The 22,749-nt window shown below is 32.8% G+C and overlaps 3 protein-coding genes and 1 long non-coding RNA gene across 4 annotated transcripts; 1 reads left to right on the top strand and 3 right to left on the bottom strand.

Moving 5' to 3' along the window:
- Positions 1 to 2,633: 2,633 nt before the first annotated feature.
- On the bottom strand, positions 2,634 to 12,624 carry LOC110227430. Its single transcript, XM_021021525.1, has 7 exons — positions 12,621 to 12,624; positions 10,774 to 11,224; positions 9,780 to 9,829; positions 4,647 to 5,175; positions 3,958 to 4,090; positions 3,282 to 3,875; positions 2,634 to 3,150 (listed from the first exon to the last, which is right to left on the bottom strand). The coding sequence occupies exons 1-7, from the start codon at positions 12,622 to 12,624 to the stop codon at positions 2,806 to 2,808; spliced, it is 2,106 nt and encodes a 701-aa protein (XP_020877184.1). The 3' UTR covers positions 2,634 to 2,805.
- Positions 12,625 to 14,016: 1,392 nt separating this feature from the next.
- LOC9310791 (defensin-like protein 151) lies at positions 14,017 to 15,217 on the bottom strand. Its single transcript, XM_002872576.2, has 2 exons — positions 15,050 to 15,217; positions 14,017 to 14,424 (listed from the first exon to the last, which is right to left on the bottom strand). The coding sequence occupies exons 1-2, from the start codon at positions 15,108 to 15,110 to the stop codon at positions 14,192 to 14,194; spliced, it is 294 nt and encodes a 97-aa protein (XP_002872622.1). The 5' UTR covers positions 15,111 to 15,217; the 3' UTR covers positions 14,017 to 14,191.
- A 3,111-nt stretch (positions 15,218 to 18,328) lies between these two features.
- LOC9308691 (putative F-box/kelch-repeat protein At4g11750) lies at positions 18,329 to 19,847 on the top strand. The gene has a single exon (XM_021020411.1). The coding sequence runs from the start codon at positions 18,497 to 18,499 to the stop codon at positions 19,682 to 19,684; it is 1,188 nt and encodes a 395-aa protein (XP_020876070.1). The 5' UTR covers positions 18,329 to 18,496; the 3' UTR covers positions 19,685 to 19,847.
- Positions 19,848 to 21,056: 1,209 nt separating this feature from the next.
- LOC110227115 lies at positions 21,057 to 22,585 on the bottom strand. The gene is made up of 2 exons (XR_002330921.1): positions 21,732 to 22,585; positions 21,057 to 21,479 (listed from the first exon to the last, which is right to left on the bottom strand). It is a non-coding gene; the product is annotated as an uncharacterized LOC110227115 (long non-coding RNA).
- Positions 22,586 to 22,749: the final 164 nt, after the last annotated feature.

The raw sequence follows: 22,749 nt of genomic DNA, 5'->3' as shown, positions 1-22,749 counted from the left end.
GATTAACCTTTGAATATAAGGAGAATTAACTCCATCATTTCTCACAAATTATTTTGTGGCTTCCATGCTCTGAAAATTGTCACCTTAATCCTCCATGAATCTGTAAGAATTTTGATTCGTAGATTAGTTTTAACCATCCCAAAATTTATGATTCAATAAAAATTAGTGACCAAAGGATGTGTCATGCAAAATTAGTGACCAAACTTAATAAAAAATAAAACCAACAAATTCAACAAACCAAGTAAAAGAAAAGAATACATACATTAGCCATTATTATAAACTAAAATGGAAGAATGGAAACGCAAAAACAAAAGTAAAGATACATGTTATGCACCGAAAACCTAGGCTTGATACTCTTTTGTTTTGTTCCAATATTTATAGGCCTAAAGATGACATAAAAAAGAATATGCTTGATCCAAAGAAATATTCTAAATCATTTATGACGTATCTATTGTAATTGCTAAAGTTGTTTAAAATATTTTTGGTTAAGATCGCAAAACTAACTATAGATGTAGAATATGGAATTATCATTAACTAATTGAAATTATGACAAATTTTAAATCACGTGGTTAACAATTTTCCACAATATTTGAGATTTGTATAGTTAATGATAACTATATTTTAAGAAAATCAGAATATTTTGTTGACTGTTTTGATTTGTGTGTGTTATAGTTGCTTAAAATACGGGATATGAATTTCAATTTTGTAAATAAAATGATATATTTAATATATACTAATATTTAGCAAGTGGTTAGTAGAATATGGAAAAAAAATCTCAAAGATTATTTTTGTTATTAGGAATATTAGATATTCATAGATTTTGTATTTATTTTGAATATCTCCAAATATTTCTAATTGTTATTTATAATTTTGATTTTTTCACAAAAAAAAATATATTATAATTTTGACTATTTTGGAGTTACTCCAAAATATATTAGATTTTATGGTTTTCAAAAATAATTAGTATTCCAACGATTGTTTAAATATAGAAGATTGTTTGATTTGTAAATTTTTTTTTAAACAAATTGAAATTATTATTTTTAATATCAGTTTTGGATAATTTATTAACTAATTTAGATATTAAAACGATTTAGAGGTTTTAATAGTTTCCATATGATATATATTCTTAATACTCCCTCCGTATTTGAATAAATGTCGTTCTAGCCTTTTTTTGTGTTTTTAATTAGTTGTCATTTTAACAACTTTTGCATAAAATTTCCTAAATTACCCCCCAATTAATTGATCATAATTAATCCGTCTAAATTACCAAAACTACAGATACGAATCGTTTGTAAAATAAAAATTCCAGAAAAACATTCAACACGTAGAATTATAAATATTGTCTCTGTTGTTCAAAGCAAACAAAAAATGGAAAATCACACAGAAAAAACCCTAAAAGCAGAACAAGATGAAACAAATAAAATCATCAAAGTGGTGCATGCTTTCGACCTCAACGAACTCCCCATGGAATATGCTTTCGACCTCAACAAACTCCCCATGGAAGATGACCTAGAAGTGAACAAGGAAATCAAAATTGAACCTGAAGTCAATCCCAAATCTGTTCATGATTTCGAAGAGAAGATACCAAACAATGAAGAAGAAGAACCACATCATGCTAACGAGATCGAGGATTCCTCATGGTTATATCAGATTCATTTCAAGAAATTCCCAAATCGAAAGCAAACTTAAAAAAACACAAATAAAAAAATTACCAATAGAAAGCAACTTCCGGAAGTGAGTAGTTGCTTCAAGCTGTAAACTTCTATCATCTGACCAAACACCACCAACCATTGAAGGCAAACTCTCCAACTTGCCAAAACCAAAATCAAAATCGATCTAATTAGCTCCAAATCAGAGAACACAACACAAACCCTAGAATCAGTTCCAGATCCCTACTAATTTACCTTCTTCTCAACAGTTGATGAAGCAGGAACAAAAGAAGGAGAGAATTGAGGTAGCTGATTAGCTTGAAGACCTTCAGGACGCTTCTAAAAGTAAGCTTTCTTCACGCTTACTTTTCTCAACCATGTTGTCCTCTCTCCTCCGTCTTCCTTCTTCTGCATCCACCGCTACTTTGTAGCGGTTCCGACGAACCTCAGTTGAAGCGTCGGCGGCGGAGGAGGAGGAAGAGCACGGTGGAAGCGCCGCCGTCGTAGACACTACAAGAAAACAGCTCATTAACGACTACTTTATTAGTCGGCAATTAGTCGCTAAATGTAATTATACGACTAACTAACGACTATTAATTGTAGTCGGTAATCGAGAGTCGCTAAATACTGTAGTCGTTAAATAGTCGCCAAAAAGCAACTATTTAACGACTACAAATATGTAATCGTAACATAGTCGTTACGTAGTCGTAACTTTTAGCGACTAATAGACGACTTTGTTCCGATTAATATGCTTTAGGCCAGTGTCATTTCGTGTAGTCGTAAATAGTCGTTAAAAATTAGTGACTAATAAGCGACTATGTTTACCGACTATGAAGCGATTGCGAATGTCATTAGTCGTTATTATTGGTGACTTATTGGCGACGATTTGGCGACTACTGTGTAATTATGAAAAAAAAAGCCCATTTGTAAAACGTTTTGTTCCTAATTGTAATTCTAATAAACAAAACCAAAAACAAATCCAAATACCAAAAGAACAATACATATATAATATAATACCAAATACCAAAAGAACAGTACTTATACAACAAGTCTGACTTCAACAAGTTCATACCAAACTTAAAACCAAACAAAACACATGTTCAAGTCTACAGAATCTGAAAAGTTAAACCAAGTTCTTGGGGGAAGAAACAGAAACCTATTCACCAGATGGTGATGGAGATGTAGCTTGATTATTTTGAGATTGAGAGGTTGAGAGAGGGGCTGTGGCAGTCTCTTGAGCTGAATGATTTGCGATCCAATTCAGGAACTGAGGATCAGTTTGGCGCAAATACTTCTCCACCATGGAGAAGTTGTCGAGCTTGTCCTTCTGCTGAGCTTCACGCGCAGCCTGCTCTTCTATCTTTTGTTGTGCTTCCTTCAATTGTTCTTGCAGGCTCCGAAAGGAAGAGGAGTCACCTGGATGCTTCCGCTTGCCATTGACAGTAGAATCCTTGAGGCTTCCTACTCCATAAGGATTACCTCTTGAATCCCTGTCAGTGGACTGCAAATTAAGATAAAACCAGAGATTAACACATGAAAAATTTAACTCCAAGACTATAAATGTGTATTGGGAAAAATAAAACGTCACCTGCAGAAATATTAGTATGCATTCTGGGAAAAATAAAACGTCACCTGCAGAAATATTAGTGTGCGTTCTTCAGCTGTGAGCTCCCGTGGCCGTGAAGCGCCATCTGAAACAGCAGAAGTATCTGCCTCGAGCTCAGACAACCTCTCTTGCACATTCTTCTCGTATGTCCTTGCAATCTTCTCCGCCTTCAGATCAACAAAGGTACCATCAGGCCTCGTATGTGTCTTGATGAAAACTTCACTAAGACTAGTCTTCCCAATTCCTCTTCCTGCAATATAACCAAGTAAACAAGGGTTAATAAGAAGTGATAGGTCAGAATAAAAAGTGGCAAAGACAGAAAGTAGACTCACCAGTTCAGCTTCAACTTGCTGAAATGACTTAGGCCCTGAGAAGTGTTTGTGGGGACCGAGACCGTTACGGTCAGAATTACGGACCTTTGAGTAGGTGAGACTCTTTGCCTGTGCTTCCTCAGTGTCCCAGAAATCAGTCATTGTTTTCCAGAGGGTCGTTCCTATCCAAGAAGGTTTCTCACGACTAGTCCTTACACCACTAACCATGTCTTTCATCCGCTTTAAACAGATGAGCTCAAAAAAATATTGGACAGTCCCTGTTATCAAAGGATCCCAGGTGTGGGTTTTCTACAAAAAAAAAAGCTACTGTTATATTAGTGAACAGAGGACAGGCAAACATATTGAAGAACTATAGGACAGCAAACTTTACCGCAAACTCGAGGAAGTATCTCTCTTGTTTATCACGAGGCACACATGTCCAGCTGTAGAATGGACCATCAAATTTGTTTGTAAAAACCTTGGTTATCTTCCGAACAAGTCTCGATCCCGTGTCTCGGGTAAACCTCGATACACAAGAAAAACAAACAGTGAGATGCAATTAATAAATCAACAAGCAGATAATACAAAGGCAAAAACAGAGAAACAATTACAATACGCATAAGAAAAGCACAAGTCATAATTCAGACTCTTAGTTCAACAAAACTCATAAGCCATCAGACCACAACTCTTACAACACAGTCACACCATTAGTCTACAAGTCAGCACAGTCACACCATTAGTCTACAAGTCAGCAGAGATACACATGAAAGAATAAACAGTCGGAGACACTTAATAAAGAAACAATTAAGTGATTCAAAGCAAAACAGAGACACCATTACACCATTACAATACGCATAAAACAAATTAAATAATTCATAGCAAAACAATTAAGTGATTCATATCAAAACAGAGACACCAATACAATAAGCATACAGAACAAACAATTTTAGGGTTTCAACTAATCCTCATCAAAATGCATAACCCATCAGAGAACAAAATGCATCACTTGTCATCTCATCACTTGTCATCACCAAAATACATAACTCATTACAACAAACAACACAAGCAAGAAGATCATACCATGAAGTTTTGTCTATGGGCTCGGGATTGAGGACGGTAATGTAATTTTCCCTGCCAGGCACCGCAAGTAGGTCGTTGAGAGCCTGTAGTGAGTCTTCCTGGAGTTCCGGCAACACCGGAGGAAACTCCACGAAGTTGTTGCCTTGAGACGATGGCTGACTGTGAGTCTGAGAGTTATGGGGCGGAGAAGGCGGAGCCTCCTGCTCAAGAATCGGAGCAGCTTGCTGAGAAGTGGCTGGAGGCTGTTGATTGTTCTGGAGTACTTCTTCTGAAGGCGTCCTTCCTACTTGAGGTTCACGTTGTGGAGTGAAAGAGTGCTGGAAAAGTTGTTGTGGCGGTGGATAGTTCCGGAGATGGGCTGTCCTCGACTGCACTGGCAAAACAGGAGGTTGTACTTCAGGCGTCTGCAGCTGAGGAGGATGTTGGACCGCCGGCGTGAAGTTGTATTGCGCCGATAGAGTATTAGGTCGTCCACCAGGACTTCCGGTGGCTCTCTGAGCGATGTTTGGAGTGTTATGTCTCTTCCTTCCTCTTCATCTTCCTCTTCCAGCCATCGTTTCACAGAGAGACTGAGAGATCTTTGTTGGGAAATCGAAGAAAAGAGGGAGATTTGATATCTAGGGTTTGCGAGGAAGAGGAATCGACTAAAGAGCGAGAGATTGGAGCTTCTAGGGTTTGCGAGGAAGAGGAAATAGAAGAAACTAAGAGAGATTTAGAAATCTAGGGTTTGCGAGGAAGAGGATTCAGCTTTTGAGATCGATTGAAGCAGAAAGAGATCAAACCGAAGAAGAGATCAAAGAAGAAGGATACGAAGAAGAGGTTCAAGAACTCGAAATCGAAGAAGAACTTTGAAACAAATGAAATCGAAGAAGAGAAGATCGGCTAGGGTTTGAGATGAAGAAGATAGGGGATTCGAGAAGTGAAGTGTTTAGGAACTCTAGAAATCTCGCAAACATAACCAGGGCCAATTGGGCCTAACAGAAGTTGTAGTCGCCAAAATAGCGACTAACAGAAGTTGTAGTCGCCAAAATAGTCGCTAAAATAGCGACTAATATACGACTAATATATATATTCAACTTATTAGTCGGTAAATAGTCGCTATATACCGACTACATTACTGACAACCGGTTTTGGTCGCTCTTTGGCGACTACGTTACGACTACTTTTCTGTAGTCGTATAATAGTCGTAAAAAAGAAGCAAGATAGTCGCTAAAATTGGCGACTACATGAATAGTCGGCTGCTGTAGTCGGTAATCGCCTGTTTTCTTGTAGTGAGAGGAAGGATTGGGACTTCTCCGTGTGAGAGATTGAAAGATGGATTTGATTATCAGATTGGGGCTAGAGATGAATGAGAACAGTTTGCGGAGATTGATGAGAGAATTGGAGAGAGAAGTGAGAGAGAGTGTGAAAACATGAAAAAGGGACTGTGAGAGACGTTGAAAGAAGCTTCGTCGATGGTATTAATTGTTTCAACAAAAAAGAAAAAATTGATTTTCATAAAATATAATTGTAAATAATCGTTTCTCATAAGGTTAGTTTTGTAATTCTGTGCCCTTTCTTAATTCACCCAAAAACAGTTGAAACGACATTTATTCAAATACAGAGGGAGTATTAATTAATTATATTAATTAATTATGCATTATATAAACAAAATCTTTTAATATTTTTAAACCCGTTGACCCGTTTATATATATTAGTGACATGGAATAAATTTTATGATTAGAATTATATAATGGCATATATTGTAATTTCAGAGATTTAGGTAACTTAAATTATTGTTTGTTTATATAGGATTCGAGTTATATTGTTTAGCTTCATCAAAGATTACGAATCTTACTAACATTTTCAATCTCATCTTGTAAAATAGCTATATGAGTATTATAATTATCGGTATTAAAACGTTTAAAATGATATATCATTTTCGAATAGCATTTTTTATAATAAATTTTTTCTAATAAATTGGCTTGATATAAAATATTTTCAATGATATATCATTTTATGTTTACAATTTCAATAACATTTTTATAATTCACTTTATAACATGTTCGAATGATGGATTACTATATAACATTTTGAGTAACATTTTCAATGTGTTAAATTTTTAAATTGTCGAATTGTGTTAAATTATGACTCTCGAATTGATTATTGAACATCATTGTGTTAAATTGTCGAATTGATTAGAATAAGACATTCTCGAATTATATTGAATTAGATTAAACTATATTAATTATTGAAATTATATAAAAAAAATCTTTTGATATCTTTAAACCCGTTGACCCGTTAAATATATATTAGTAAAATGGAATAAAATGTTTATAATTAGATATCTCTAATGGCATATATTGTAATTTTTTACAAAATCTAAGTTATGAGCCTTAGGATGTACTTCCCAAATATTAGTATAGGATTTGTATCAAAATTTAATATAGTTAAAAGTATTATAGTTTTGAGGTGTCTAACAGTAGAGAATATTGTGATCTTATATTTTTTACTGTTATGTGAATTCAAAAATTTTGGACCAGGAATTTTTATCTTCTACAGTCTTTATAAGTTTGAATTATTATTAAAATTATATGATTTCAGATTTTACTGATATTTCAAATGAAAATAAGCTAATTAACCTGTGTATATATAACCCGTCAAATAAAATACATATTAAAATTTAAAGTTGTTTATTTTATAACTTCAAATGCAGAAAGAATAATTATGTGATAAATTTTCTATTATATTTAAACTTTTACATATTGCTAAAAAACATAAAGTTTTAAATAGAGACAAAATCAAAATTAAAGAAAATATTAAAAATTGAAACCCTAACTCCAGCCGGATATCCTCTTTGACTTATCATTCACCCCGCCATTGTTGTCCACTCATAGACCTTATATGAAAAAAAAAAAAAAATTGGAATGGGTTTGACATATAAATTGAAGATGGTAGAATTGGAATAGATTTAATAAAACAAAATTGAAAAGAAAATTAATACAAAAAAAAAAAAAACGATTATTAAAAGGGTATCAACATCCAAACCTAAGACTTAATGATAATCAAACCTAGTATCTAAAACTAAGCACTGAATAGAAGAACTAAAAACAAAAAATCATAGAAACTATATTCTTTATATCATATTCTGATATAAAGAATATGTATTGAAAGAAAATGAATTATTTCCATTTTTTGAGAAGAGCCGAGAAAACTTTATATTTGCAGTGAAACTTTGAACGATATGAGAATAACACAATCATAGTACTATATTTATAGTGTTAAGAGAGTCGGCTATAATTTTAGGGTTAATCAAATATAATCTTATATAATAAATTATTGAATCAAATCTAAAAGATTACAATCTTTTTTGGTAAGATCACATTTGGATAGTATTTATAATATATGTACATATTTAAAATATTAAATCGACATTAAAACATAAATGTAGGAAACTATTTAGATTTGTATAGAGATTTCTTAAACTAATTAGATTGATTAGAGTATAAATTTTTAATAATATCTAATCTCGTTTATGAAAAGTTTTTTTAATATATTTCCTTATTTTTTGGAAAATTTTGGAAAGTTAATAACAAAAATACAAAATTGAATCTTGAGAATATTCATAAGATTATAAATATATAAGTATCTACGTACAATTTAAAATTATTGTTAAGATTTGAAAAAAAGATTTTATTAATAACTGACTAATAAACATACATTATGAATTTAATTTCTTATATAACAAATAATAGAACAAAAAAGAATAAATAGAAATTTAGAACATCATCATTTTAAACTAAATAAATAGCTTAACCCGCTGTGGGTTATAAATCACCCGCTGTGTGTTATAAATCATATCTTGGAGAAAAAAACATAAAATTAAAGATACTATTAACAATATATATTCGAATTTGGAATAGAATTGAATGATTGGCTATATTCCGTGTTCAAAAAATCGCTAGGCGCTAGTCGGGCGGTGAGGGTGCGCCTAGCGCCTAGCAAGAAAATCGGGGATTACACGGGGATTAATCGGGGATTAGTTTTAGGGTTATTTAATATTTTAAAAACATATTAATCCATTATAATTAAGTAATTTATGTAATATTGTTTTTAAAATTGTATTAAATACATGAAAACAAGATTTTAATTTCAAATTTATGATTTTTATACAAATTACGAACATAAGTAGGACGTTTTGAATTTTAGATGAAAAAAAAAGTAAAAAAAAAAAAAAAAAAAAATTGGGCTAGGCGCCGTCTAGGCGGGCTAGGCGGCCGCCTAGGCGGTCCAGGCGGGCAAAAAATCGGATCTCCGATTTTTCTCACCGATTTGGACAAAATCGCCGCGGTGCTCCTCCGATCAGCGCCTAGGCGGCCGATTTTTAGAACAGGGGCTATATTTAGATAAATGATGAATATTGTAGAGTTAGTTATAGTTAGGATTATATTTAAGAGAATAAGTAATTACGATTTTTGAGGGATTAGGCAATCTATGATTGAATGTGCAGTTATTAGGGATCGAATATACTCATATTTAGATACCAAAAATGAGCTAAATTTACAAAAATTATTGAACGGCTAAGATTGAATTATTTGGATGCTAAACCCGATTAGAAACTTGAATCCGTGATTAAAAGTAATTACTGAAAAAGCAGAGATAGATAAGGCACACGAGAATTAACGAGGTTCGGCAACGTGCCTACGTCCTCAAAACAATAACTAGATTCACTTAGACAATCTTTACAACAAGACCTTGCCTAACTGGAATTACACGACACTAAGAACCTCTTAGTTCGACACCAAACAATATCTAGTTACACCCAATATTAGAACAACTAAACCCGTGTTCCAGCAAGCAGCTCGACTTGCCTACAAAAGCACCGAAACAAAGCTATTCGTTTTCTCTCTCTATTTTCGGCTAACCCTAGCAGCACACATCTCCCTAGTATATGTACCCATATACCTATGAGATATGTCACCCTAGATTTTATCCCGATACAAAAGGAAAATATCCTCTTTTAAACAAAAGAAACAAATCTTCAATAATATTCTTCTCCAAGAATATCTTCAGTTGCACGTTTCTTCTGATTTGATCTCTCTAAATATCTTTCTCATATTTATCTTCAACTCCACTAGCCACGTCAGCACCAACCGAGCAAACCCCAACTTGTTCCAACAGACCGTTCCTTGTTCCAGCAATATCTGCACTTTCATTCTCCCCCTTTTTAACTGAGTTTTACAACTCAAGCTCACCATAATTATCACGCATCCCCAGAAAGACATCATGATACACAATCTCCCCCTTAATCATATATCAGTGTGATAATTAACTCTCCCTGGATCTTCTACTCTCCATGGATCTTCTACATTCTCCCCCTGCTTGAGTGATAAAACTTTGTTAAAAACATGTGCATAACCATACTTGCTGGAATATTCTCCTCGATCAGAATCGTCTTCCACTTGGATCTCTCCAATAACTCTCATTTCTAAATTCGAACTTCTTCTTCACAAACTTTGCTTGATCATTTGATATGTGCTTCAAACACCTACATGTGCAGCACATCATCTTCCTTGGAGTATTGGTTGATGACTTATGAGACACATCACCATACAAATCCTTCTTCTTAATCCAAACCTTTTGAAATCTCCTTGAATCTTGAACAAACTTCTTTTGCTTTAATGCACATCTAATCTTGTCAAGAAATTTATAGCAGTAGGCCTTGATATGCCCTTTCTTTCCATAATAAAAGCATCCTGAAGTACAAAACACTTTTTGGTGATTCTTCTGGGTTTCTGTTCCAACAGAATTCAGCTTGTTCCAGCTAGCAACACATGTTCTTAAATTTGATGAACTTTTGTTGCATCCACAAACATAACTCATCTTCTTCTCATCAGAAATACATGGACTTGTACTTTTGACTTGTACATTATGCTCATCCATCGGAGTTATGATGAGACTTTTTGCGGTCGTCTCCAACAGGTTTTCCCTTGTTCCAGCAGATTTCGACAGATTCTCTTGAACAAAAACAGTCTTTGAATCAGATGTACCTCCTTGATAACCAAGACCAAATCTTGTTTTCTCTGTTCTTCCCATGCTTAGTATTTGATCTAGGTTCTTTGTTCCATTATTCAACATCCTTAAGTACTTTTCATTCTGCATGAGTTCATCCTCCAACCGTTTGGATTTTTCTTTTTCTGCTGCAAGTTCCTCCTTCACGTTTAGCATATGAACAACTTCATGATCTTCATTCTTCAAAGCACAAGAACACTTTTGATTTTCAGCAAGCTTGATTTTCAATTTCTCTGATTCTTCTTTCTCAAGAGTTAGCTCTTTCTCGATATTCTTTATCTTACTTTCCATCAACATCTTCTCATCGATTAGTACTATGTAGTCTTTACTTTTCTTAACCCAACTCTCATAAAGACTTTTGAATTCAGCTTGAAGATCCACCTCTCGATCTCTTTCTGAATCGTTGCTTGTGTTGGAGTATTCACTACTTGTTTCAGCAGTTGATATAGAATCAGATTTTTCGCTTCCTTCTTTGTGCTCCACGAATGAAGGTAATGCCACGAAGTTGGCTAACTCCTCTTCATCATCTGTTTCACTCTCACTAGAGTCTACATAGATATTCTTTTTTATCTTCACACCGTCGACACACTCAGATTTTGTATGTCCATAACCGTTACATCCTAAGCAACGAACCTTTTTCTTCTTTTTGATACTCGGACATGCAAACTTGATGTGTCCAAAACCTCTACATTCATGGAACTGTATACCACGTCTTCCTTCTCCCACATTTTTGTATGTGCCATGATCATTTTCCAAAGAGTTCTTACCCCTTTTTCCAACGTCTTTAAGAAGTTTCCCAAACATCTTCACAAGTGAGCCCATAGATTCTTCTAAATTTTTTATTCTCAACTTGTCATCATTCTCATATAGAGTTGGTCTATTGACACTATTTGAAATGACATCCTGTTGGTCCATCTCATACGCTTGTAGTCTCCCAACTATTTCATCAAATGGGGTCTCATCCGTGTTAAAAGCAGTTTCCATAGCCGCCTTTTGTGCCTCGAATCTCTTAGGCAAACATCGCAGCAACTTCTTGACAAGCTTCTTGTCTTTGTACGTCTTCCCAATCACATGTGCTTCATTTCAATCGCACGCAGCTTAGCACTAAATTCTGTAACATTTTCGTGCTCATCCATTCGTAGATTCTCAAATTGAGAGGCTAGCCTGTCAATTCTTGATATCTTCACACTTTTTGTTCCTTCAAAAACTTTTTCTAGCTTATCCCACGCTTCTTTGGCTGATTCACACCCTTGAATCAACTTGAATTGATTCTTGTTAACCGAGGTAAAAATAGTAGATAAAGCTTTTGCATTATACCTTGACATAGTCTTCTCATTCTTTGTCCATTTAGCCTTTGGTTTAGTGACAATAGAACCGTCTCTTTCTTCAATTTTGGAGACTTCATAGCCATCTTCCACAGCTGTCCAAGCGTCCTCATCAATACCTTGTATGATTGCCTTCATATTCACCTTCCAATATCCATAGTTTTCAGCATCTAACTCAAGACTTTTAACTGCCAACCATTCTCGAAATATATCATCCATCTCTTTCCTCAGGATCCTCACCTGTTTGTGGAGTCAGACTCTTTAGAGATGCCCGCTCTGATACCAATTGAAAAAGCAGAGATAGATAAGGCACACGAGAATTAACGAGGTTCGGCAACGTGCCTACGTCCTCAAAACAATAACTAGATTCACTTAGACAATCTTTACAACAAGACCTTGCCTAACTGGAATTACACGACACTAAGAACATCTTAGTTCGACACCAAACAATATCTAGTTACATCCAATATCAGAACAACTAAACCCGTGTTCCAACAAGCAGCTCGACTTGCCTACAAAAGCACCGAAACAAAGCTATTCGTTTTCTCTCTCTATTTTTGGCTAACCCTAGCAGCACACATCTCCCTAGTATATATACCCATATACCTATGAGATATGTCACCCTAGATTTTATCCCGATACAAAAGAAAAATATCCTCTTTTAAACAAAAGAAACAAATCTTCAATAATATTCTTCTCCAAGAATATCTTCAGTTGCACATTTCTTCTGATTTGATCTCTCTAAATATCTTTCTCATATTTATCTTCAACTCCACTAGCCACGTCAGCACCAACCGAGCAAACCCCAACTTGTTCCAACAGACCGTTTCTTGTTCCAGCAATATCTGCACTTTCAATTACTCCTAACCCACCCGAGTGATTAACACGCGGATCCTATAAGGTTTAATGAATTTTTTTGACTAAATTACCCTTGACGATTTTGATTAACAAAGAACAAAATCCAAAATTGAAATTGAAATTGAGGCTAAATTTGACCATTTTTCAATTTGTACTTCCCTTTTAATAATAAGGGGATGTTTTAATTCGATTGAATTATTTAAAAGTAAAAAAATTTCTCTGTTTTGGACATGTTTTCAGTTATGTATAGTTTCCTTCTCTTCTCTGCCTCACTCTGTTTTTAACTCAGCCATGTAAAACAAATTGTTTGCTTTTGCTCAAAAACATCAGATTTGGTTACTTTATACACTCAGGTCATGGCTTGTTACCCTTCTTCTGTTTTGTGTAGAAACTTATTTACCCTTCTCATCATTTCCAAAACAAAAATCTAATAACTGTATGTCTCAATTACAAACATGTATCCCCAAAAATATAAATGAAACTGAATTCATATGCAGAACTACAAACTATATATGTTTAGTTGAAAAAAAAATAATCAACGTAATTTTTAACTTTTAAATATTCTAATTGTGGTCCATATTTGACCATTTTCCCATATATTACGATGTAACCCTTCCAAGTTCCAACAGTTCAACTTATCAAACTCTTCTTTTGCAACCTAAAACAAATAAAATAAGATTAACGAATGCAGTCATATTCTTTCAAATATTAACGGAAAGAAAAAGGGTTCCAACATCTTTTGGATTCCAGCTTCAAAACAATTTGTTTACTCCATCAGCTATATGTAAATGTAATGCATAACGGGTAATGACATAGACATAGACAGCTCTTTTTATTTTGGCCAAATAAAAAGAGTGACTGACAAAAAACTAGGATATTTTTTACTTTCTTTAACAATTTTAGTTTATTTTTAATAATTTATTTATATCTAAGATGAAAACTTATTTTACCTTTTTATCATTTGAGTTTTATTTTCATATTTTTCTTCATAAGATATAATTTTTAAAATAAACTTTGAAATATTTTAAATGGAACATATTTAATATAAAATACACAAAATATTATATGATGATCAATATTTTTTAAAATTTTTTATTTAAAATTATACATTATGTGTGAGACATGCACTGACAAGATTAGCACAAAAGTGATTATGTCATGGTCTACTTATTTAGTATATTTTTTATAATTACTTATTTAGTATTGTTATACTTATATACAATTATTACAAAATTTTATAGCATCAAATGAAAAATGTGAGGAACTCCGTGTTCCATGTATTTAACTTGGTAAATTGATGGTCTGAAAATTCTACTTGTACGGACTTCCATCTGATCGACACCAAAATCTGCAGTGGCATTCTGGTTGTCCTTTACTGGGTTGTGTCGTCTTTGTTCTGCAAGTACCAACACCGTCGGCAGATTTCTTCTTACATAGAGAGGCACACAATTCCGAGTCACATGTTGATGCACCTTTAGAAGCATCTTTTAGAGCTTCAAAACAAGTCCTCGGCGCCTGTCCCAGTGTTTCCTTCACCATCACCCCTACGATATATAATAAATATTTTAGACATAAAATGTCAATTTCTATTATAAAAATATTTTTTTGTCAAGATTATATTGATGTTTGAATAGTTTTTAGCTAAAAACTAAGGGTGCTATGGTTTTGAATTTAATTATACACTATGTTCTCCTAGCTAACCAATTATAGTGTCTAATTCATTTACCAGACTCTCTTCTCGTTAGGGATTTTCAAAGGTCAACATTACTATGGAGTAAATTTGCTGTTCCCTTCAAAGACTTATTCACAGACTTTTCTAATTAGGTTTGGTTATTTTTTTTATTATATAGTTACCATTTACATGTAAGAACTATGGAAATAACAAAATTGTATAAAGAAGTTTCAAAAATACATGGTTCCAGTAATTTAAGTGTTATAACAAAACAAGTACACTCCATATATCTTATACTTGGCAGGGTTTCGATATAGCATATTGAAAGTGCTAATAAATAGTTTTAAAAAAATTTCGCCATCTAAGTAAAATATAGATTTGACATTAGATAGTTGAATTTAAATTCGAAGAGAAATAACTTTTTCTTGACAACTTATTTATTTTCATATGATAATATATAAATATTTTAATGGTTATAATTAAGTATAAATACAAACCTATAGCAAGGATCACGAAGATAGTTAGAATGGTGGTCGATAGTTGACTGGGTTTCTTCATCTCGTATGCTATGATTCTATGAATAAATTGCTGATTTTTTTGGTTAATATTTTGTTGTTAAAGAATTGACGATGGTTTTTTTTTTCGTTTTTTTTTTTCCTGATCACAATTTGATGATGTTTTAAAAGTTAAAAAATGTGAATAGAGTTTACAAGTATAAATAAGGAAAGTTAGAGGTGTCAATTTGTTTTTTTTTGGTACATCTTAATTCTTATTAATTACCTCCATAAATTTTGGTTCTAAAGACGTGGTTCTCCATTGACTTTAATTTTTTCTCATCTAATAATGGAAAGTCTTAGAACCACACAATTATTTTTTCAATTACACCATTAAATTAAAGTAATTTTTTTTTTGGGTGAGTAACCGGGAGAAACTCTCCCGGATATTATTAAAAAACAAAAAAATAATTACATGCGGACTTGCTCTGGACGCAAAGGTCCATCAATATCCTCCCTTAAAATCGGGGCAAACTCTAACGGAATAACATTAAAAGCATGAAAATCTAATGGTAATAAAAACGCAAGAAGAAAAGAATTAAAGAAAAAACATATGGACTAAACAATTAGCCTTAAAATAAAAATTTCTAAAAAGAGAAAACACCAAACCTATGTCGGAGACCTCAAAACTCGTCTAGCATATTTGATAATAAATACATTTTATTTATTTATTTATTGTAGAGGTCTGTTTTCAATATATATATATCCTCTATATATTAAAAGAGAGTTTTCGGCGTCTATGTGTCGAATCCACAATTATTTATTACTTATTTAATTTTACTATCTATCTTGTCAAACACTTTTAATTTCATATATTACTTATTCTTATTAACTAAACTTACAAAAATTAAATATTTCGAATTTTTAAATCAGAAAAATTCTATATAAAGATTTTTTATATTAAATGCATTGTGTAATAATGTAAACATATAGTATATGCATTTTAACAGAAACAAATGTTTTTATATATTATTAAAAAAATTGAATCTTCAAATCTATAATAAGTCTAAATTTATGAATGACGTAAATGCAACTTTATTTGTATAATATAAATCTTTAAAATATTTAAAATTTAATTTGTAGTTTTATTTATAGACTTAAAAATTGTGTTATTACATGGTATTATTTTAATTTAAAATCTTTAACGCATTTACAAAAATTAGATTGAATTTGATTCAATATAAAACTTTGATTTTTTTTTTAAATCGTTCTATTATAAAATTAAATAACATAAGATTTATCCGGGCATGAAACGGGTTCTTACCTATATATATATATATATATATATATATTAGTTTTTTAAAATTATTTATTTACATACTAAACGGAAAAGATTTTAAAGAATAAAATATTTTTATAGCATAGGAAAGTAACATACATGCAAAAGGCTTGTAAGACCCAAACTGAGTCACAAATGTAGGGGTGTAGCTGTCACTAGTCCACTCACCAGATTTTGTTAATGGGCCTAAAGCATTATAACACCATTTCTGCTGGTTCAATGAAATGATAAAGTAAATTTTGCGCTCGAGGAAAATCTATTCATGACCTAGACCAACATTGGTTCATAACTTTTAATTACAAAATTTAAAATCTTTTGGTTCATTAATTGCATATTTAAACTCGGTTTGAATCAACATTCGGTCATTATATAAAAGTTAGTGCCCTTTTCATTTGATTGTAGTATGGATACTAGGATCGGACCCGCGGTCCACCGTGGGAGAATATTGATTATACATACGTTGATTTTAATATTGTGCATGTTTTTAATAGAACGAATCATATAGTGTACTTATAAATATTCCTAATAACAAATTGTAAAGAAAATATTAAATTGTTTATAATTAAACCAATCATATTAATTATGATTTATAAAATGGAATTTTGTGTTTTAGAATTCAAAAATTAGACGAATCATGGGAATTAAAGCTGTCAAAATAGGTCCAAAACCGCAGGTCGAGCCCAAATCATCTCACTATTGAGCAGATTTGGGAAAATATATTAAACCTGCAAATAAGCGGGCCACATGGATTGATTCGCAGTAGGTCATCGGTTTTCATCCGCGGGTTGGCGGATCAACCCGCATGATAGTATTTATTGATAAAAATATAATTTATTCAACATGTGGTAGTTTAAAAAACTTTTAATAAATGAAATTATAATATTTATAAATATAATGATATATAAGATTATAATCTCTAAATTTTTTCTAATTTATTTATTTCTTTAAATTTTGGTTACTCTAAAATTATTTAAAAAAAATCCACGGATAACCCCGCAAATCAGCATACATTCGCGCGACGGGTTTGTGTTTCATATATGCTATCCGCGGGTCGTGCGGACAGACTAACTACATGCCAAAATATATTTTGCCTATTGCAAAACAGGCTTAACGGGATGAATCAACTCGTTTTGACAGCTCTAATGGAAATATTATTTAGTCATACAACACGATGGAGTTTGGACATAGGAATAATAGAATATGTATCTTATTTGTTAGATGAGAGATTGAAAGGTGAAATATAATGATTAAAAAATAATTAATATTTTTCATGATTCACAAAGTTTAATAAATATTTATCATCTTGAATAATTCTAAAAATCATATTCAAGAAATCTTTATAATTTAAAAATTAAACTTCTTTGGTAAGCTATAAGTATGAAAATACCATAATTTCGATTTAATCTAATTAAATTAAAATTAGTTACATATATTTCATATCTATTTAATTTACATGACCAAAAAAAAAAAAAAAATCTATTTAATTTATAAAATAGATGGGTTAGTTGTGATAAATTTTCTAGAAATCTCTAGAAGCAAGTAAGATATCTTTTAATTAATGATAACTGGCTAAAATAAGCAAAATTAATGTGAAAAACGTTGATTATTATGGAATTAGTTCCAAAAGTATATGAACATATATATTATACGTAATTAATGTATAATATTGTTTGGAATATGATTTTATAATTAGTTACCATAAGTACAATCAAATTTTATTTGATTTCCATAAACATTTGATTTTAGTTCGATTTTTCATTATTAATTCGAATTTATATTCCAAAAAATTTCAAAGATCCGATTTCAGAATTTCGGGTCAATTTTCTGATTTTGACCCGACCCATTTACATTTGTACTTCTCTTTTAATAGTATAGAGATTTTAGCCCAAGTCCGGTTCAAATATCTAGCAAATCAAGTCATCATTAACCTTCTAAACAAGAGGAACAACTGCATAATATATTAGGTACGATTCGATCCTATCACTTGATAGTACTAATATAATATCTAAATCAAGATTTGTTACAATATAGGAGTTACGAGTTCAACTAGATTTAGGAATATAATCCCTAAGGCTCCTCAAATTTGATTACTCTCTTAGCGTTTTCTGCTAATGGCGAATTCACCAGTTAATAATATACCATACATTCCCGATGATTTACTTTTGAACTGCTTAGCCCGCGTATCGAGATTGTACTACCCGATTCTCTCCTTAGTTTCCAAGAGATTCCGCTCTCTCGTGTCATCTCTTGAGCTTTATGAGATCCGAATGCTCTTAGGACACACCGAGAATTGTCTTTATCTGAGCTTACGTTTAAGTTCTGAATCTGATACACGTTGGCTCACTCTATGCCGAAGGCCAACTCGAATCCCTAACCCTAACCCTAACCCTAACTTTAACTCACGATGGTTCTCTTCTTGCTTTAGACCAGATAGAATCCTAAAGAATCATACTATGAAGAAAGAGAAGAAGTCAAGTGACAATCTCATGGTCTCATTCCAAATTCCCAGTCTTAGTTCTCCATCGTCTGAGTTGACTGGTATCGCAATTGGTTCTAATATCTATATGATGAGCATATTCAGCAACGGTGTGTTCTCATCTAGGTTCTTCTTCATGGACTGTCGGTCTCACACATTGCATGAAGCTCCAAGCATGCATAGGGCCCCAAAGAAACCCTCCGTTAATGTTCTTGATGGGAAAATATATGTAATCGAAGGCTGCAAAAATCCCGATTACTCGAATTTGATCGAGTGTTTCGATCAAAAAACCTTAACATGGGAGCATGTGCCAAGCCCTAGCTCGGCGATACGTGGTAGGTATATTACAGCAAGTTTAGTTTTCGACGGAAAGCTTTACCTGTTTGGGGATAAAAAATTGGTTTACAAGCCCAACGAAAATAAATGGGATGTGGTAGGATTGGAGATGCCTTTGCGTTGGACTCCCTCTTATATATCTTGCGTAGTAGATAACGTAATCTACTGTTTTGGAGCATCTAGATTGCTCTTGTGGTACAACACAGAGGAAAGAACATGGAGATATTTGAAGGGTTTGAAAAAACTTCCTAAACTACCAAAGGATTATACTCGTGTTAGATTGGTGAATTATGGTGGAAAGATTGCAGTTTTGTGGGAGGAGGATGTCCGTGTTGGAGACCCTCAGAAGAAGATGATTTGGTGTGCTGAGATTACGCTTGAAAGGCGCAATGCACACAAGATTTATGGGAAGATTGAGTGGTGTGACGTTGTGCTTACTGTCCCCAAGTCATGTTCTTTATTGCAATTTGTGGCTGTTACTGTTTGATACTTTGATGAATGAATAGTCACTAATACCATTTTCTTTCCAATTTTATTGAACGCTTATTATATAATGCATCCGACGTTTCTCTCTTATAAAACTCTATTTTGAGTTTGTTCTGAGTTTTTTTCTTCTCTCCTTCACTCTATTTTTGACTCTTAGACAAAGCCATATAAAAAAAATGTTCCCTTTTGCTCTTAAAGAGTTGGTTACTTCAAGCACTTAAAAGAGTTTTTTTTTTAGTCTCCAGTGTAGGAAAAAAAAAACTTGGCTAGATTTGACGTACACGCGTCTCTAGTATATTTTGGGATGGAATAACTATTTGTAGTGAAAAAGTAACCAAATATTCCTACACAATGTACGCAAAGCAAAGAGTAGAAACTGCGATTGCGCTTGAAAGACACAATGTTCTAATCGGGATTTAGCAGAGGATTTGGTGTGCTGGGATTTCGCTTGGAAGGCGCAACGGACACGAGATTTATGGGATGATTGATTGGTGTGATGGTGTGCTTACACGAGCCATATGATATCGTGCAAGTGTAAAGTAGAGTAACCAGTCTTGACATTTATATTTTGTGGGGGATCTTATGATATATATCGTGTATTATTTTTCATAATCATTATATGGTATAGAGATGAAAACGACGCAATTTTTAACTTTTGAATACAAATTTTAGAATCATTTGGTTCATTAATTATATGTTCAAATTCGGTTTGTATAAAAGTTATTTTCCAGCCTAACATAATTTCTAAAATACTTTAGAAATTCTACGATCTCTAAGTTCCGATCCAAATATATTTGCCAATCAGTTCATCATAAACCGTCTAAAGAAAGAAGGAAATTTTACATATTTCGATCCTGTCACTTAAATATTTCCTAATAAGTATATCTAGGGAATATATATTTCTCCACTGTATAAAGTAGTTAGTTAACAAGAAAGGCTCTTTGTGTTTGATTTACTTGTCTAAGGGTTTTGTGCTAATGAGGAATACACCAGTTGATCTGCCTTATCTTCCTGATGATTTACTTTTGAACTGCGTAGCCCGCGTCTCGAGATTGTACTACCCGATTCTATCTTTTGCGTGATAGATAAGGTAATCTACTATTATGATGAAATTTCCAGAATGCTCGAATGGTATGACCCTCAAGGAAGCTCGCGGGGAAGTTTGAAGGGTTTGGAAGTACTACCTGAATTACCTCTATTGTCAGTTACTTGTGTTAGATTAGTGGATTCTGATGGAAAGATTGCGGTTTTTTGGGAGAAGAAAGTGTGCCGTCCTATCGGCTATAACAAGAAGATGATTTGGTGTGCGGAGATTGCCCTTGAAAGGCGCAATGCACAAGAGATTTATGGGAAGATTGAGTGGTGTGATGTTGTGCTTACACTGCCCAAGTCATGTTTTATATATGAGTTTAATGCTGTCAGTATCACTGTTTGATGAATGAACATAATAGATTTTAATTCATTCTGCTTTCAATTGGATTGAAGGTTTTCTATATAATGCTCAATTTTGGGCTTCTTTCCATCTCTTCTTTGCTTCATTTATCTGGTTCAATCCGTTTTTAATTGCTGACCATAGCCATGTCAATAAACTTTTCGTTTTTTTTTGCTTTGTGAGACTGTAACAAAGCTTCTTGATTCGTAAAAAAAAAAAACACCAGAACTTGAACAGTTGGTTTGACTCTCCAGAGTACAAAACCTTCGTAGGGAATCAACATTTAACACGAATTTGTGGGGAGTTGTATTACCCATCTAATTCCCAAACTGTCAAGTACAGTCTTCATTTTATAAATCAGAAGCTGAAAGAGCAAATTTGAAGATTTTGATCAACATTATAACTAGACAAAGATAAGAGAGACTGACAAAAGGCAGTATTATTGTATGTACAACTGAAACGACTAAACGACGACGGTTTTATAAACTATAATCCTCCACCCTCAACAAAATATTTTTCCTTTGTATAAAGAAAGATAAAAATAACTTGAAAATTAAAGAGTTTTCTAAGCAGAAGACAAATGTATTAAGTCTTATATTTAAGAGCTTAAACTTACTCAGATAAGCTCAAGGAATAATGCTTCTTGTTTGCTGGTCAATCCAAGATCGTTTAAGGTCGACTCACTTTCCCCATCTCCAATCATAGAGACTCACGAAGAAGGAGAAAAGGATAACAGGAATCGAGATCACCTCGAGTTTCTGAAGAGCGACGGCCTCTGAAGCGCCGGTGCTGCTGATGAAAGTGTCGATTGATTCCTGATTCGGTGTCGCCATAAGAGAGAAGAAGAAGATTGGAGAATCACACGAGCTTTTTGGTTCGCAACAAAGAAATGATTGATTGTGAAAAATTTGAGAGACTTGGAGTGAGCAAGGGGAAAAGAAAGAGATGTTTGTTATGTGAAAAAATTGCAATCAAAAGATTGGATCGGTGAAACTCGTCGTTTTAAGGTCTTTCTTTTTTTTTCTGGGATATTTTTTTGGGTTTTTTTTCCTCTTTTGTTTTTTTGGTTTATGTGATGATGATTTATGTGGAAAGTCTTGAAGGTTCTCTATTGTTCTAAGATGATTATTTAAGCCAGTGAACACATTTTGTTAGTTAATATTGAATAAATACAATTTATAAGAGTATTTCCTACACATCACCAGATTTGAGGTTTATTATAATTGTACTTTTTAGTTGTAATTTTGATGAATCAAATAAGAAAAATCATGGTCAACCACTTTAATCAGAATTTGCAAAAAAGGGTTTAGTTTAAACATCGATATAATTTTGGACAATTTTCATAAGTACCACTCAAATGAGTTTTTTTTTTCCTCCAAAAATACCATTAATGGTTTTTTTCCTTCTAAATTACCACTAAGGTATACTATTTATTTTCAAAAATACCACAAAGGTAAAACTAAATATCAACCTTCAAAACTAAAATAGTACCAAACCAAAAAAAAAAAAAAATTCGACACTCTTGAAAATCAATTTTAGTGTTTATGATAGTTTTGGAAAACAAAATTTTAGTGGTATTTTTGGAAAATAAAACTAATAGTGGTATTTTTGTTTTTTTTTTTGAAAATGTGGTT

The sequence above is a fragment of the Arabidopsis lyrata genome (assembly GCF_000004255.2).
Source record: "Arabidopsis lyrata subsp. lyrata unplaced genomic scaffold ARALYscaffold_6, whole genome shotgun sequence".
Classification (NCBI taxonomy): Eukaryota; Viridiplantae; Streptophyta; class Magnoliopsida; order Brassicales; family Brassicaceae; genus Arabidopsis; species Arabidopsis lyrata.
Note: the sequence above shows the minus strand (reverse complement) of the source record. Positions and strands in the feature narration are given on the sequence as shown.

Bases quoted from the DNA above. Each gene is read 5' to 3' on its own strand.
- LOC110227430 (XM_021021525.1), bottom strand. The intron at 5,176-9,779 runs GTTGGTGCTGAC...GAAGATGAAGAG, and splicing joins AACAAGTTGGGGTTTGCTCG to GAAGGAAGAGACATAACACT. The intron at 3,876-3,957 runs GTAAAGTTTGCT...TTTTTTTTGTAG, and splicing joins GATACTTCCTCGAGTTTGCG to AAAACCCACACCTGGGATCC.
- LOC9310791 (XM_002872576.2), bottom strand. From the start codon at position 15,110: ATGAAGAAACCCAGTCAACTATCGACCACCATTCTAACTATCTTCGTG. The intron at 14,425-15,049 runs GTTTGTATTTAT...TATATATCGTAG, and splicing joins CTTCGTGATCCTTGCTATAG to GGGTGATGGTGAAGGAAACA.
- LOC9308691 (XM_021020411.1), top strand. From the start codon at position 18,497: ATGGCGAATTCACCAGTTAATAATATACCATACATTCCCGATGATTTA.